Below are 18,945 nucleotides of genomic sequence, written 5' to 3' on the forward strand. Positions count from 1 at the left end.
GCCTATCATGATCAAGATCATCTATTTGTAATGCTACATGTTGTGTTTGTTGGGATCCAATGAATATGAAATACTATGTTATGTTGATTATCAATCTATCATATATGTGTTGTTTATGATCTTGCATGCTCTTCGTTGCTAGTAGAGGCTCTGGCCAAGTTGATATTTGTAACTCCAAGAGGGAGTATTTATGCTCGATAGTGGGTTCATGCCTCCATTTAATCGGGGACAGTGACAAAAAGTTCTAAGGTTGTGTATGTGTTGTTGCCACTAGGGATAAAACATCAATGCTTTGTCTAAGGATATTTGTGTTGATTACATTACGCACCATACTTAATGCAATTGTCTGTTGTTTGCAACTTAATACTGGAAGGGGTGCGGATGCTAACCTGAAGGTGGACTTTTTAGGCATAGATGCATGCTGGATAGCGGTCTATGTACTTTGTCGTAATGCCTAATTGAATTTCACACTACTCATCATGATATGTATGTGCATTGTTATGCCCTCTTTATTTGTCAATTGCCCAACTGTAATTTGTTCACCCAACATGCTTTATCTTATTGGAGAGACACCACTAGTGAACTGTGGACCCCGGTCCATTCATTTACATCGAATACAATCTACTGCAAACATTGTTCTTTACTGTTCTTCGTAAACAAACATCATCTTCCACACTATACATCTAATCCTTTGTTTACAGCAAGCCGGTGAGATTGACAACCTCACTGTTACGTTGGGCAAAGTACTTTGATTGTGTTGTGCAGGTTCCACGTTGGCGCCGGAATCCCTGGTGTTGCGCCGCAGTACACTCCACCACCAACAACCTTCATGTGCTCCTTGACTCCTACTGGTTCGATAACCTTGGTTTCTTACTGAGGGAAAACTTGCTGCTGTACGCATCACACCTTCATCTTGGGGTTCCGAACGGACGTGTGCTTTACGTGTTATCACTCCTTTAGTTTTGGGGGAATCAATATGCAGTTCTGAGCTCCTCACTTTAAAAATAATGGCTATATATATCGCTTTGCCCTTAACATTCCTGATATTTACAACAAATATGCCACCATCGTGATATACCACTAGTATTCCAAAAAAAATCACAAACAAAAAATGTATACTATTACAACAAACTCTTTGCAACATTTCAAAATGCTACAAAAAAATTATTAAACAACAATTTTTTTGCTAAATATTGGTTTGCAACAAAAATGACAACACTATCAACAAAAATAACAATTGCAACAAATTTATAGCGAACCCTCATAAACTTTTCAACTTTCTTGCTAAATGTTATTTTAAAAGCACATTTAATCATAAGAAATGGCAAATAAGATCATCGAAGAATCCAAATCAAGAAACAAACTTGAAGTAAACGCTTCAAAAACTTTCCACCACCTCACAATAAAAGACATAAGCGTTTGCTAAATTTTGGGAGCATGCACGCACAACACACGCACACGCAAAGTACGCATAATTTTTTTTCTAAATATTGTTTGCAACAAATATGGCCAACACTTTCAACAAAAATCACAAGTAACTACAACGAACTTATAGCGAACCCTTAGAAAACTTTGCAGCTTTCTTGCTGAAGGTTATTTTAAAAGCGCATTTAATCATAGAAACGGCAAATAAGATCATCGAAGAATCCAAAACAAGAAACAAACTTGAAGTAAACGCTTTGAAAACTTTCCACCATATGGCGTGCAATCTCGCAATAAAGGACATAAGCGTTTGCTAAATTTTGGGAGCATGTACACACAGCACACGCTTACGCAGTGTATGCATTGTATGCGTGTGGGGGCCAAAAGAATAGAAAAGGAGCGCACAACACGCTATCGGTCCGATAGCCGCACACTGGGCACTGGCCACGACGACCGAGTAGACGCGTGTGATCGGTCGCCGGATCGCAAGTCCTTTATGTTTCCTAAAATAAATAAGATCCTTCTAATGTTTGGAAGATTTGATTCCATTTATCTTCAGCTGGAAGTATATTTCATTTTTTTGGGAGGACTTGAAACAAGAAATTGATTTTGAGATATACTACACTTATTGTTTGAACGCGAATGAGAACGGTAACGCGTAAATATCGAAAGGAGTAGTCCATTTAAAAGGTGGCAACAATTGTTTTCCATTTTTGTTCTCCAATAAAGGAGATTTAAATTTCAATTATTACATCCCTGCGAATCAAAAAGTAGAAGGCGAACACGAATATGCATTGATTGGTAAATATTATGGACGCAGCAAGATTTTCTTTTAAATAGTTCCCAAATCCAACCAAATCAATCCGATGCATTTATCAGCAAATTGCGGCGCGCGACCATAAATAGTTTCGGCGCGTGCCCTCCAGGAGACCCACGGAGACCAATCGACCCACCCGGCCCGCTTCCCCTCTCGCGCCACTCTCGCCTTGCATGCATCCTTCCACTCGACGCCGGGCCATGGCGGCGCCGCCTCCCAATCCGGGGAAAACCCCTAAGCCTAGGGGATTCTTCCCCGGCGACCGCCTCTTCGCCTCCCTCGCCCCCTACGTCAGCTTCGTCGACTACCTCAGCATCCGCCTCGTGTGCCCCTCGTGGCGCTTCTTCTGCCGCCGCATCGGCCGCGCGCCGCCGCCCTTCCCGTGGCTCATGCTCCCGGAGCCGGCCCCCGCCTCGCCCTCCGCGCCCGCGCCGGTCACCGTGCGCCGCCAGTTCTACGACATCCCGGGGGGCCGGCCCTACGCGTACGACGTCCCGGGGGAGGGCTACCACCGCTGCGTCGCGTCCTCCGCCTACGGGTGGCTCGTGTTCGTCTCCGTGGACGCGCCGCGCCGCCTCGTGCTCGTGAACCCCATCTCCGGCGCGCGGGTGGTCGTGTCCTGGCCGTTCGGGGACAAGTCCCCCAACGCGCGGTTTCACGCCGCGCTGACGTCCTCGCCTGCCGACCGCAGCGCGTTCTTCCTCGTCGTCGCCACGGACAGGCTCGTCGCCTACTGCCGCCCCGGGCAGCAGGACCAGGCGTGGCGCACCCTGCGCGCCCCGGGGTTCCGCTACGACGCGGCCGCCAGCGACATCGTCGCCGTCGGCGCCATGGTGTACCTGATCGACGGCAGGAGGAAGGTCTGGCGCGCGGACCTCGGCGATCCGGAGCCCAAGGTGGAGCGCAGGAACACGGCGTGCCCGCTCCCGTTCCCGTCCGAGGAGGGGAGCATGCGCCACTACCTCGTGGAGTCGCTCTGGAACGTCCACCTCGTGGTCACGGACGAGCACCACGCGCGCGTCGCGCTCTTCAGGCTGGACTGGGACAAGAGGACCTGGGTGGCCATGGACCGCGTCGGCGGCGACCGCGTCCTGCTGCTGGGTCGCGGCTGCTCGGCCTTCGTGCCGCCGGCCGCAGGCCGTCCTCCGGGCATGGTGCTGTTCGCGCACCAGCCGTCGCTAAGTCTGGCTGACGTTGACGTCGACGGCGGCGGTGCGGCTCCCGCGTGGTTCTGGTCGGAGACGAGGTTGAACAACGGGTCGGATGGTCTTCTCGTGATGAAGAAGAAGATGAATCACCGGGAAGGCGCCTTCACCGCCGGTGACTCCTTCTGGTTCTTCCCGGCCATTGATCCAGATGAAAACGCTGTGCGAACTAGCTAGTTGGAACATGACATTCGCGCTTGATCAGGTAGGCTGATTTCGACCTGAACTATACTACTCCAGTATAGTACTGATCTAATAGTCTAGAACAATGGGTCGGTCCTGCCAAAGCTGTATCTTACTTCTTCTGTTAAAAGTAGCAAAATCTTCCAAAGAGCTGCTGCTTCAGCATCCTTCTATGTATGATTTTGCGATGCAACTCGCGATAAATATATGTAATTCCTAGTAATCATTTGTCGACAACAACTGATGCGCCGAATTGGGTGCGGTGCATGGGCATATCCGCATATACATGAAGAAACGGTGGATTAATCATACGTACAACTTTGCATAATCGGTTTCTTAGAGCATTTCACTGGAATTCCTTCAAATTTCTCCCATCTAGCTTGCGTTCTTTGTAGAATTCTAAGCCATAGAGCACTAAGCCATAGAGCACTTATGCATGCACAAAATCCATAATACAAAATTTCCTCGTTCTTGGTGTGGGAAACATGTACTATTACACATTTAGCTTTTCCAATTTCAGTAGAGTGCATGATATCTAATATTCACGATTTTCCTATTCTACCATTTTGAAAGGGATAATTTCACACTAGAGTACTAGACATATATGCGAGCTTCGCCTCGCAACCTGCATTCCGTTTTAGCATCGCCTGGTTGCGTGATAGAATTGCAAGCGCTTTCGTCTGCCCCACTGCCGTGAATAACACTATTAAGTTTATTAACATTGTGTTTTAATTCCACACGTAGATCTAAACCGGTTGGTCGTGCATTTTTTTTGTTGCGGTGTGCGAACGTACTAGGCATAGAAGTGATGTACATGGCGACGCAACCTGGCTGTAGGATTGGCCTGACATGCTGACGGTTTCCATATGAAGTTATTTTGTGTTTACGCGCATAAGTGTGTTTGTTGGGTCACTTTATATTGCCGTTCACGACTGCTTCGTCCTACAACGTGTTTCTGTGCGAGTGTTCCGCTGTGCCAGTACAATCACATTTCGGTTGAATTGTTGAGTTGGTCTTTAAGATTTTTCTTGAGAATGGTGGCGATAATCCACGGTATCATTCATAGATTTGTATACTGTTCCACCTTTACACTACTACAGCAATGCCCTCACAAATATACTCCCAAATGGTTGTTTCTAACCTAACTTGCATAAATCATGAGCATCAAATGTGATGAAAACCTTGGTCAACATCTTTGTTCATGCCGAAAAATTTCCTACTGATGTCAAATTCGGCATGGTCTTGCAGTTGCAGCTGCTAGGATCGATACCACTACATGTTTCATCGCCTAGTAAAATCCTTTCGAGAATATCATTATTTTAGCGTGTTCTTGCCTCCCAACCCTTGTGGCACCTCCCTTACTCGCAAGCATGCTCTCCATTAATATGTAAAAGGAAGAAGATCTAGCTGATTTTCTGTAGATCTCATGGTTAACACGTAATATACGGCGTTAAAATCACTAGAAGACATTGGTTGTTAGTCCTATGGGCATATAACCTAGCTGCAATAGAACCTCCACCATCAACACAACCCATGGTTTCATTGCTCACTACACAATTATATTCATAATTAGAGAAGCAATGCTTGCTTTTCAATGCAGGAATGATAGAGATAGAAATTTGTAAGTATTTTCTATAAACTAATCAATTGCATGAGCAAGCGCTGAATTTTCCTGGAAACCGCGAGGTAATAGTATTCGATGCTTCGAGATGACCCGGGACCTCGGGTTCTGAAAAGATAGCTTCATTATCTGATAAAATAATGCTTAAAGATCCAATTGATGCGACAATGCATAATAATGACATGCATTCACGTATTTGTGTCTTTTACCCCGTTTGTGAATTTGGTGTGGTCTTAAACCATTTAAACACCATTTTTGGCATTTCGTAATGTTTTATTGTATATTAAATTCATTAAATGATAATTATTTGATTTGAATGAATTGATTTGATTTTCCATTGGACCTTTCAATCAAAATAATGATTTTGGATTTTACTAAGATTTTTCTTGGATTTTAATTACTTAAGAAAAAACTTTTTGGAATCAAATAATTCAAAGTTATTTTCAATAAAATATCATTATATGAAAAATTACAATCATCTCTCGATTACAACCACGACAGGGGTCAAGCTTAGCAAGCCCGGGTGGCCCAGTGGGGTGGTTAAGAGATAGGTCTAGCCGAGCGGCCCATTTGCTAGAAGATGAAGGTATAGCTGACTAAGGAGGCCCAAACTGGATTTCGGAAGGTTTGGGAAGATGAGAGACTTGAAAAACAAGATACAACATACTTTTCTACATATACTAGAACTCCATAATTGGCTAGGTCTTTACCTAGATTAAACCCTAATTTTAGTTTTACAGATAATATGGCACATGCCTTCATCTGTGGTCATGTTGGCTAATTTTAATTAAAGAAGCAACAGGTAAGATGACAACAAATACCCGAGTATAATTGTTCTTTTCTCTATTTTAGCATCTCGCACAACAAGTGCTATCAGTGTTACAGAAGTACTGAGATGTTTTCACCTTTATATAGGTAAATTAATGGCAGTGCCAACTTTGTGGTTTAAGAAAATACCACTTAAAATACGACTAACGGAAAAAATGCCATCACAGAAGGGTTCATTTAAAGTATCCAATTCTCGCTGGTGGAGTTTTTTTTGAAGTTTTTAAACGGTGCTTTTTTCGAATACCCGGAATCGGTAGTGGCATATAACAAATTGACCATGTTCGAAATCATGTAGACAAAAGTACTTTGTGTATAAATTAATATTAATTTAATTCTCAATACAAGTATACTTACATTGTATTAATGTAATTTTTTGTTTCATCTATTAGTTAATTTAAATCTTTTCTATATTGATTATAACTAGCTATATTCGTACTGGAAACACCTAAATCCTCGATTCCTCTCATTACTGAAGGATGATTGGTGGTGATTGTCATGTAGCCGCCGCTGCCACCAACACTAGTAGAAAAAGAGGCTTCCGTCTAACCCTTTAGTACCGGTTTCCTTACGAACCGGTACTAAAGGGTGCATTAGTACATGTTGCACTGCCTAGGCCGCCTGCAACCTTTAGTACCGGTTTGTGCAGGACCTTTAGTACCGGTTCGTGTCACGAACCGGTATTAAAGGGTTGGCGTCAGCCACGAACCGGTACTAAAGGTTTTTCCTGCTCCCCACGCACCTCCCCCCTCCCCCCCCCGTGGATCGCCTTTTTTTGCTTTGTAAAATACAAATGAAAATGATAGAAAATTCAAAAAATAAAAAAATTCAGATTCTTGTATGTTATGCAATCTACTATTCGGTGAAAATAAGAAATTCTAATTTTGACTTTTTTTGTAAAAAAAGTTTGAAAAATGGTAAAACCGCATTAACTTTTGCATACGACGTCGGGAAAAACGTATAATATATCAAAATCATCGTGGGAAAAAGTTACATCCAAATTCACCTGGGTTTACCCGGTTAGCCAATTTTTAGATTCTCAAAATTCCAAATGAAAATATGAAAGCAGGAAGATTTTAGGTTTTTTTCCAAAAATTTAGAATTTTTATATATTTTTAATTTTTTTTAAATTAAAATAAATAATTAAAAGATTTTTTGAATCCTAGAATATTACTATTACTTTTAGCAAATTTTCAGGTTTTAGGTTTGCCAAAAAAAATATTAAAATTTTAAAAAACAATTAAAAATAATACAAATTTAAAATTTTAATTTTATTTATTTATTCAATATTATTATTACATCATTACTTTTTTTATTAAAAGAATTATTTGCAATATAAATAATAAAGAAGTGTGACATCGACCAACATGTTAATATGATTGATATGATACTACTATGAACAACATGCGCGCGAAGCACTTGGAAGTGGGTGTAAAGGAACTCGGAAGTTAAGCGTGCTAGTGTTGGAATAGTGTGAGGATGGGTGATACGTCCAAAACGTATCTACTTTCCCGAACACTTTTGCTGTTGTTTTGCCTCTAATTTGTGTATTTTGGATACAACTAACACGGACTAACGCTGTTTTCAGCAGAATTGCTCTGGTGTCTCGTTTTTGTGCAGAAATCCAACTTTCAGGAAAATCCCCAGAATTTATGTCGAAGGTCTTATTTTTCCAGAAGAATTACGGAGCCAGAAGGGCAAGCCAGGTGGAGGCCCGAGGCCCCCACACACTAGGCCGGCGCGGCCCAGGAGGGGGGCGCACCGCCCTATTGTGTGGCCGCCTCGGCTGGCCTCTGACCCCCTCCTCTGGACTACTTAAGAGTTTCGATCTAAAAACGCGAGAAAGGAAGTCGAAGTCGCCAGAAACCATCCAGTACGCCGCCACCGTCGCGAAACTCCATCTCGGGACCAGAAGCTCCGTTCTGGCACTCCACCGGGACGGGGAATTGGAGGAGATCATCGCCATCATCACCACCGACGCCTCTCCATCGACCAGCAATGTTTCCCCCATCCATGTGTGAGTAATTCCCCCGCTGTAGGCTGAAGGGGATGGTAGGGATTGGATGAGATTGGTCATGTAATAGCATAAGATTGTTAGGGCATAGTGCCTAGTGTCCGTAATTGGTACTTTGATGATATTGTTGCAACTTGTTATGCTTAATGCTTGTCACTAGGGCCCGAGTGCCATGATCTCAGATCTGAACATGTTATTGTTTCATGATGATATGCATTGTTTTATGATCTTACCTGCAAGTTGTATACACATGTCGCTGTCCGGAACCCGAGGCCCCAAAGTGACAGAAATTGGGACAACCGGAGGGGAAGGCAGTGATGTGAGGATCACATGTGTTCACGGAGTGTTAATGCTTTGCTCCGGTACTCTATTAAAAGGAGTACCTTAATATCCAGTAGATTCCCTAGAGGCCCGGCTGCCACCGGCTGGTAGGACAAAAGATGTTGTGCAAGGTTCTCATTGCGAGCACGTACGACTATATACGGAACACATGCCTATGGATTGCTTAGTACTTGGACACCGTTTTATTATTATCTGCAAATGCCCTGCTTTGATTGTTACATGAGTTTCTCTCATCCATGCAACGCCCGTCATCCGTCCCTGTGCCTACAGTATTTTAATCCTGATGTTTACTATAATCACTACTGCTGTCTTTGTTACACTGCTGATGTTATTTCACTACTGCTACTGCTATAAAACTGTTACTACTGATAAACTCTTGCGAGCAAGTCTGTTTCCAGGTGCAGCTGAATTGACAACTCCGCTGTTAAGGCTTTCAAGTATTCTTTGTCTCCCCTTGTGTCGAATCAATAAATTGGGTTTTACTTCCCGCGAAGACTGTTGCGATCCCCTATACTTGTGGGTCACCAAGACTATTTTCTGGCGCCGTTGCCGGGGAGCATAGCTTTATTTGGAAGTTCACTTGGATTGATATTGTTCGCTGCAAATTCTCCATCATGGGTAAATCTCGCGATCCTAAAGTCGCCATATTACCATCCACTACAAGAAAAGGTACAACTCTGAGTACCTCTTCTACTCTTGATTCACCATCTGTGATAAGTGATACGCGTACAACACGCGTCCGTTGGGAACCCCAAGAGGAAGGTGTGATGCGTACAGCGGCAAGTTTTCCCTCAGTAAGAAACCAAGGTTTATCGAACCAGTAGGAGCCAAGAAGCACGTTGAAGGTTGATGGCGGCGGAGTGTAGTGCGGCGCAACACCAGGGATTCCGGCACCAACGTGGAACCTGCACAACACAACCAAATTACTTTGCCCCAACGTGACAGTGAGGTTGTCAATCTCACCGGCTTGCTGTAACAAAGGATTAGATGTATAGTGTGGATGATGATATTTGCAGAGAACAGTAGAACGAGTATTGCAGTAGATTGTATTCGATGTAAAAGAATGGACCGGGGTCCACAGTTCACTAGAGGTGTCTCTCCCATAAGATAAATAGCATGTTGGGTGAACAAATTACAGTTGGGCAATTGATAAATAAAGAGGGCATGACCATGCACATACATGTTATGATGAGTATTGTGAGATTTAATTGGGCATTACGACAAAGTACATAGACCGCTATCCAATATGCATCTATGCCTAAAAAGTCCACCTTCAGGTTATCATCCGAACCCCCTCCAGTATTAAGTTGCAAACAACAGATAATTGCATTAAGTATGGTGCGTAATGTAATCAACAAATATATCCTTAGACATAGCATTGATGTTTTATCCCTAGTGGCAACAGCACATCCACAACCTTAGAGGTTGCTGTCACCCCCCCAGATTTAATGGAGGCATGAACCCACTATCGAGCATAAATACTCCCTCTTGGAGTTACAAGCAAAAACTTGGCCAGAGCCTCTACTAGCAACGGAGAGCATGCAAGATCATAAACAACACATAGATGATAGATTGATAATCAACATAATATAGCATTCATTATTCATCGGATCCCAACAAACGCAACATGTAGCATTACAAATAGATGATCTTGATCATGTTAGGCAGCTCACATGATCCAACAATGAGAGCAAAATTAGGAGAAGACGACCATCTAGCTACTGCTATGGACCCATAGTCCAGGGGTGAACTACTCACTCATCACTCCGGAGGCGACCATGGCGGTGAAGAGTCCTCCGGGAGATGATTCCCCTCTCCGGCAGGGTGCCGGAGGCGATCTCCTGAATCTCCCAAGATGGGATTGGCGGCGGCGGCATCTCTGGAAGGTTTTCCATCTCGTGGCTCTCGGTACTAGAGTTATTCTCGATGAAGGCTTAAGTAGGCGGAAGGGTAGGTCAGGGGGCGCCACGAGGGGCCCACACCACAGGCCGGCGCGGCCAGGGCTTGGGCCGCGCCGCCCTGATGTGTGGCCGCCTCGTCGCTCCACTTCGTTTCCTCTCCGGACTTCTGGAAGCTTCGTGGAAAAATAAGATCCTGGGCGTTGATTTCGTCCAATTCCGAGAATATTTCCTTACTAGGATTTCTGAAACCAAAAACAGCAAAAAACAGCAACTGGCTCTTCGGCATCTCGTTAATAGGTTAGTGCCGGAAAATGCATAAATATGACATAAAGTATGTATAAAACATGTGAGTATCATCATAAAAGTAGCATGGAACATAAGAAATTATCGATACGTTGGAGACGTATCAGCATCCCCAAGCTTAGTTCCTACTCGTCCCGAGTAGGTGAACGATAACAAAGATAATTTCTGAAGTGGCATGCCATCATAATCTTGATCAATACTATTTGTAAGCACATGTAATGAATGCAGTGATTCGAAGCAATGTAGATGCAATGAGTAAACAATTGAATCATATAGCAAAGACTTTTCATGAATAGTACTTTCAAGACAAGCATCAATAAGTCTTGCATAAGAGTTAACTCATAAAGCAATAAATTCATAGTAGAAGCATTGAAGCAACACAAAGGAAGATTAAGTTTCAGCGGTTGCTTTCAACTTGTAACATGTATATCTCATGGATATTGTCAACATAAAGTAATATAATAAGTGCAATATGCAAGTATGTAGGAATCAATGCACAGTTCACACAAGTGTTTGCTTCTTGAGATGGAGAGAAATAGGTGAACTGACTCAACATAAAAGTAGAAGAAAGGCCCTTCGCAGAGGGAAGCATCGATTGCTATATTTGTGCTAGAGCTTTTATTTTGAAAACAAGAAACAATTTTGTCAACGGTAGTAATAAAGCATATGTGTTATGTAAATTATATCCTACAAGTTGCAAGCCTCATGCATAGTATACTAATAGTGCCCGCACCTTGTCCTAATTAGCTCGGATTACCTGGATTATCACCGCAATACATATGTTTTAACCAAGTATCACAAAGGGGTACCTCTATGCCGCCTGTACAAAGGTCTAAGGAGAAAGCTCGCATTGGATTTCTAGCTTTTGATTATTCTCAACTTAGACATCCATACCGGGACAACATAGACAACAGATAATGGACTCCTCTTTAATGCATAAGCATTTAGCAACAATTAATATTCTCATAAGAGATTGAGGATAGTTGTCCAAAACTGAAACTTCCACCATGGATCATGGCTTTAGTTAGCGGCCCAATGTTCTTCTCTAACAATATGCATGCTCAAACCATTCAACTCATGGTAAATCGCCCTTACTTCAGACAAGACGAACATGCATAGCAACTCACATGATATTCAACAAAGAGTAGTTGATGGCGTCCCCGGGAACATGGTTATCGTTCAACAAGCAACTTATAAGAGATAAAATGCATAAGTACATATTCAATACCACAATAGTTTTTAGGCTATTTGTCCCATGAGCTATATATTGCAAAGATGAAGGATAGAAATTTAAAGGTAGCACTCAAGCAATTTACTTTGGAATGGCGGAGAAATACCATGTAGTAGGTAGGTATGGTGGACACAAGTGGCATAGTGTTTGGCTCAAGGATTTTGGATGCATGAGAAGTATTCCCTCTCAATACAAGGCTTAGGATAGCAAGGTTATTTGAAACAAACACAAGTATGAACCGGTACAGCAAAACTCACATAAAATATATATTGTAAACATTATAAGACTTTATACCATCTTCCTTGTTGTTCGACCCTTACTAGAAAATATCTAGACTCTAGAGAGACCAATCATGCAAACCAAATTTTAGCAAGCTCTATGTATTTCTTCATTAATAGGTGCAAAGTATATGATGCAAGAGCTTAAACATGAGCACAACAATTGCCAATTATCACATTATTCAAGTTATTCTACCAATTACCACATGTAGCATTTCCCGTTTCCAACCATATAACAATTTAACGAAGCAGTTTCAACCTTCGCCATGAACATTATGAGTAAAGCCTAAGGACATATTTGTCCATATGCAACAGCGGAGCGTGTCTCTCTCCCACACAATGAATGCTAGGATCCAACTTATTCAAACAACAACAAAAACAAAAACAAACAGACGCTCCAAGCAAAATACATAAGATGTGATGGAATAAAAATATAGTTTCACTAGAGGAACCTGATAATGTTGTCGATGAAGAAGGGGATGCCTTGGGCATCCCCAAGCTTAGACGCTTGAGTCTTCTTGAAATATGCAGGGGTGAACCACCGGGGCATCCCCAAGCTTAGAGCTTTCACTCTCCTTGATCATATTGTATCATCCTCCTCTCTTGATCCTTGAAAACTTCCTCCACACCAAACTCAAAACAACTCATTAGAGGGTTAGTTCATAATCAAAATTCACATGTTTAGAGGTGACATAATCATTCTTAACACTTCTGGACATTGCACAAAGCTACTGAAAGTTAATGGAATAAAGAAATCCATCAACCATAGTAAAACAGGCAATGCGAAATAAAAGGCAGAATCTGTCAAAACAGAACAGTCTGTAAAGACGAATTTCTAAGAGGCACCAGACTTGCTCAAATGAAAATTCTCAAATTGAATGAAAGTTGCGTACATATCTGAGGATCACTCACGTAAATTGGCAGAATTTTCTGAGTTACCTACAGAGAATTCAGCCCAGATTCGTGACAGCAAGAAATCTGTTTCTGCGCAGTAATCCAAATCTAGTATGAACCTTACTATCAAAGACTTTACTTGGCACAACAATGCAACAAAATTAAGATAAGGAGATGTTGCTACAGTAGTAACAACTTCCAAGACTCAAATATAAAACAAAAGTGCAGTAGTAAAATCATGGGTTGTCTCCCATAAGCGCTTTTCTTTAACGCCTTTCAGCTAGGCGCAGAAAGTGTATGTCAAGTATTATCAAGAGACGAAGCATCAACATCATAATTTGTTCTAATGATAGAATCAAAAGGTAACTTCATTCTCTTTTTAGGGAAGTGTTCCATACCTTTATTGAGAGGAAATTGATATTTAATATTACATTCCTTCATATCAATAATAGCACCAACAGTTCGAAGAAAAGGTCTTCCCAATATAATGGGACAAGATGCATTGCATTCAATATCCAAGACAACAAAATCAACGGGGACAAGGTTATTGTTAATCTTAATGTGAACACTATCAACTCTCCCCAAAGGTTTCTTTGTAGAGTTATCAGCAAGATTAACATCCAAATAACAATTTTTCAATGGTGGCAAGTCAAGCATATTATAGATTTTCCTAGGCATAACGGAAATACTTGCACCAAGATCACATAAAGAATTACAATCAAAGTCATTGACCTTCATCTTAATGATGGGCTCCCAACCATCCTCTAACTTCCTAGGAATAGAAGCTTCATGATTTAATTTCTCTTCTCTAGCTTTTATGAGAGCATTTGTAATATGTTTCGTAAAGGCCAAATTTATAGCACTAGCATTAGGACTCTTAGCAAGTTTTTGTAAGAACTTTATAAATTCAGAGATGTGACAATCATCAAAATCTAAACCATTATAATCTAAAACAATGGGATCATTATCCCCAACATTAGAAAAAAAATTCAGCAGTTTTATCACAGGCAGTTTCAGCAGTTTTAGCAGTTTCAGGCAGTTTTTCACGCTTTGCATTAGAAGTGGAAACATTGCCAACACCAATTATTTTACCATTAATAGTAGGAGGTGCAACAACATGTGGAGCATTAGCATTACTAGTAGTGGTAATATTCCAAACTTTAGCTATATTATCTTCTTTAGCATTTTCTTCTTTTTCCCACCTAGCACGCAATTCGGCCAACAATCTTATATTCTCATTAATTCTAACTTGGATGGTGTTTGCTGTAGCAAATGACTTAATATCATTATTTTCATTAGGCATAACTTTCGATTTCAAAAGATCAACATCAGCAGCAAGACTATCGACTTTGGAAGCAAGTATATCAATTTTCCCAAGCTTTTCTTCAACAGATTTGTTAAAAGCAGTTTGTGTACTAATAAATTCTTTAAGCATGGCTTCAAGTCCAGGGGTGTATTCCTATTATTGTTGTAAGAATTCCCATAAGAATTACCATAGCCGTTACCATTATTATAAGGATATGGCCTATAGTTGTTACTAGAATTGTTCCGATAAGCATTGTTGTTGAAATTATTATTTTTAATGAAGTTTACATCAACATGTTCTTCTTGAGCAACCAATGAAGCTAACAGAACATTATTAGGATCAACATTAGTCCTACCATTCACAAGCATAGACATAATAGCATCAATCTTATCACTCAAGGAGGAGGTTTCTTCGACAGAATTTAACTTTTTACCTTGTGGAGCTCTTTCCGTGTGCCATTCAGAGTAATTAATCATCATATTATCAAGAAGCTTTGTTGCGTCGCCTAGAGTGATGTACATAAAGGTACCTCCAGCAGCTGAATCCAATAAGTTCCGCGAAGAAAAATTCAGTCCTGCATAAAAGGTTTGGATGATCATCCAAGTAGTCAGTCCATGGGTTGGGCAATTTTTAACCAAAGATTTCATTCTTTCCCATGCTTGGGCAACATGCTCATTATCCAATTGTTTAAAATTCATTATGCTACTTCTCAAAGATATAATTTTAGCAGGAGGATAATATCTACCAATAAAAGCATCCTTACATTTAGTCCATGAATCAATACTATTCTTAGGCAGAGATAGCAACCAATCTTTAGCTCTTCCTCTTAGTGAGAAAGGAAACAATTTTAACTTTATAATGTCACCATCTACATCCTTATACTTTTGCATTTCACATAATTCAACAAAATTATTAAGATGGGCAGCGGCATCATCAGAACTAACACCAGAAAATTGCTCTCTCATAACCAGATTCAGTAAAGCAGGTTTAATTTCAAAGAATTCTGCTGTAGTAGCAGGTGGAGCAATAGGTGTGCATAAGAAATCATTATTATTTGTGGTTGTGAAGTCACACAACTTAGTATTTTCAGGAGTACCCATTTTAGCAATAGTAAATAAAGTAAACTAGATAAAGTAAATGCAAGTAACTAATTTTTTTGTGTTTTTAATATGGAGAACAAGACAGTAAATAAAGTAAAACTAGCAACTAATTTTTGTGTGTTTTGTTTTAGTGCAGCAAACAAAGTACTAAATAAAATAAAGCAAGACAAAAACAAAGTAAAGAGATTGGAGGTGGAGACTCCCCTTGCAGCGTGTCTTGATCTCCCCGGCAACGGCGCCAGAAAAAGAGCTTGATACGCGTACAACACGCGTCCGTTGGGAACCCCAAGAGGAAGGTGTGATGCGTACAGCGGCAAGTTTTCCCTCAGTAAGAAACCAAGGTTTATCGAACCGGTAGGAGCCAAGAAGCACGTTGAAGGTTGATGGCGGCGGAGTGTAGTGCGGCGCAACACCAGGGATTCCGGCGCCAACGTGGAACCTGCACAACACAACCAAATTACTTTGCCCCAACGTGACAGTGAGGTTGTCAATCTCACCGGCTTGCTGTAACAAAGGATTAGATGTATAGTGTGGATGATGATATTTGCAGAGAACAGTAGAACGAGTATTGCAGTAGATTGTATTCGATGTAAAAGAATGGACCGGGATCCACAGTTCACTAGAGGTGTCTCTCCCATAAGATAAATAGCATGTTGGGTGAACAAATTACAGTTGGGCAATTGACAAATAAAGAGGGCATGACCATGCACATACATGTTATGATGAGTATTGTGAGATTTAATTGGGCATTACGACAAAGTACATAGACCGCTATCCAGCATGCATCTATGCCTAAAAAGTCCACCTTCAGGTTATCATCCGAACCCCCTCCAGTATTAAGTTGCAAACAACAGACAATTGCATTAAGTATGGTGCGTAATGTAATCAACAAATATATCCTTAGACATAGCATTGATGTTTTATCCCTAGTGGAAACAGCACATCCACAACCTTAGAGGTTGCTGTCACTCCCCCAGATTTAATGGAGGCATGAACCCACTATCGAGCATAAATACTCCCTCTTGGAGTTACAAGCAAAAACTTGGTCAGAGCCTCTACTAGCAACGGAGAGCATGCAAGATCATAAACAACACATAGATGATAGATTGATAATCAACATAATATAGCATTCATTATTCATCGGATCCCAACAAACGCAACATGTAGCATTACGGATAGATGATCTTGATCATGTTAGGCAGATCACAAGATCCAAAAATGATAGCACAATTAGGAGAAGACGACCATCTAGCTATTGCTATGGACCCATAGTCCAGGGGTGAACTACTCACTCATCACTCCGGAGGCGACCATGGCGGTGAAGAGTCCTCCGGGAGATGATTCCCCTCTCCGGCAGGGTGCCGAAGGTGATCTCCTGAATCCCCCGAGATGGGATTGGCGGCGGCGACATCTCTGGAAGGTTTTCCGTCTCGTGGCTCTCGGTACTGGAGTTATTCTCCAAGAAGGCTTAAGTAGGCGGAAGGGTAGGTCAGGGAGCGCCACGAGGGGCCCACACCACAGGCCGGCGCGGCCTGGGCTTGGGCCGCGCCGCCCAGATGTGTGGCCGCCTCGTCGCTCCACTTCGTTTCCTCTCCGGACTTCTGGAAGCTTCGTGAAAAAATAAGATCCTGGGCGTTGATTTCGTCCAATTATGAGAATATTTCCTTACTAGGATTTCTGAAACCAAAAACAGCAGAAAACTGCAACTGGCTCTTCGGCATCTCGTTAATAGGTTGGTGCCGGAAAATGCATAGATATGACATAAAGTATGTATAAAACATGTGAGTATCATCATAAAAGTAGCATGGAACATAAGAAATTATCGATACGTTGGAGACGTATCAATAAGTCAACTTGTTTCACCACCACAAGCTTCACTTGCTGGTACTTCTGCTGAATCTGAAAATTCTTATAATATTGATAATGTTTCTGCTGTGCTTGATGATAGTGGTTCATTGGGATCTTTCCTAGATGCTACAATTGCTAGGTCTAGACAAATTGAAAATACTGAAACTCCTAATGAAAATGCTGCTACACCTGTTAATTCACCTGAGTCTGTTGATTATTCTAGTGATGATCCTGATGAGGATTATGTGGAGCTTGATGATGATTTTATTGATAAATGCAATGCTATTACTGATGCAAGAAAAATTAAAAAGTTTCTCGCACAACATACTGTTAGATATAAGCTATCTCCTGATCCTAAATTTGCCACATCTCCTATAAACATTAAGGATAAAGATTATGATTTTTCTCTTGATCTATCTCATATAGCTATTGTTGAGAAAACACCCTTTTGTGGTACTGAAAAAGAAAGTGTTGTAGAACACATGAATGAACTTTCTTCTATGAGTAGCTTGTTTTCTGATGATGTCAAGATGCGTACTTATTTTGTTGCTAAAATTTTCCCTTTCTCATTAAAGGATGATGCTAAAACTTGGTATAATAGTTTGGCTCCTGGTTCTATTAATAGTCCAGGTGATTTGCTTGATGTTTTCTTTCGGAAATACTTTCCTGCTAGTGCTCAACATGCCGCTTTGCAGAAAATTTATAGCTTTGACCAGGAAGATGGAGAGAAATTGCCTGAAGCTTGGGCAAGATTTTGCTCTCTTATCAGAGCTCGACCTGGGCATGATTTGGAAAAGCATGATTTACTTGATATATTTTATAGTGGACTAATCATTGAGTCTAGAGCATATTTGGATAGTTGTGCTGGTTGTGTTTTCAGGAAAAGAACTCCAGACGAAGCTGAAGAATTATTGGCTAAAATAGGCCGGAATCATGATGATTGGACTACACCTGAACCAACTCCGACGCCAATATTGAAGAAGAGGGGTTTAATTAAATTAAATGATGAATATATGAGGGAAGCCAAGAAGTCTCTTAAGGAGAAAGGTATTAAATCTGAAGATGTGAAGAATTTACCTCCCATAGAAGATTTATGCAAGATAATTCCCCCTTCATCCATGATTGAGGTAAACTCTCTTCAACGCTTTACTAGGGAAGATATTCCGTATTCAAAACCTCCTGCTAAATGCTTAGATGAATTTGATAATTATATTGTTAAGCAAGAAATTTTTAATATGAGAGTAGAGAATCATTTAATGGAAAATTCTCAAGCTATTAGTAATTTGCATGATATTGTGGAGAGAACCTCCAATGATGTTAAGATGCTTGTTAAACATTTTCCAATGGTGCAAACTCAAATTGATCAACTCACTAAAGTGCAAAATGACTTGTTAAAAAATAATTCTAAAGAGAAACATGCTTATGAAGTAACAAGTAGAGGCGGTGTTTCTACCCAGGATCCTCTATATCCTGAGGGGCATCCCAAGAGAGTTGAACAAGATTCTCAATGAACTGAACCTAGTGCTCCTTCTAAGAAAAACAAGAAGAAACATAAAACTGTTGTAGAATCCTCTGAACCTGTTAATGATCCTAATAGTATTTCTATTTCTGATGCTGAAACTGAAAGTGGTAATGAACATGATAATGATAATGAT

At 41.1% G+C, this 18,945-nt stretch overlaps 1 protein-coding gene across 1 annotated transcript; it reads left to right on the plus strand.

The window, feature by feature from the left end:
• The first annotated feature begins 2,370 nt into the window (after positions 1-2,370).
• LOC127300561 (uncharacterized) lies at positions 2,371-3,821 on the plus strand. The gene has a single exon (XM_051330723.2). The coding sequence runs from the start codon at positions 2,413-2,415 to the stop codon at positions 3,619-3,621; it is 1,209 nt and encodes a 402-aa protein (XP_051186683.1). The 5' UTR covers positions 2,371-2,412; the 3' UTR covers positions 3,622-3,821.
• The last annotated feature ends 15,124 nt before the right edge of the window (positions 3,822-18,945 follow it).

The sequence above is a fragment of the Lolium perenne genome, chromosome 1 (assembly GCF_019359855.2).
Source record: "Lolium perenne isolate Kyuss_39 chromosome 1, Kyuss_2.0, whole genome shotgun sequence".
NCBI classification, from domain to species: Eukaryota; Viridiplantae; Streptophyta; class Magnoliopsida; order Poales; family Poaceae; genus Lolium; species Lolium perenne.

Coding starts and splice junctions, on each gene's coding strand:
- LOC127300561 (XM_051330723.2), top strand. CDS start 2,413: ATGCATCCTTCCACTCGACGCCGGGCCATGGCGGCGCCGCCTCCCAAT.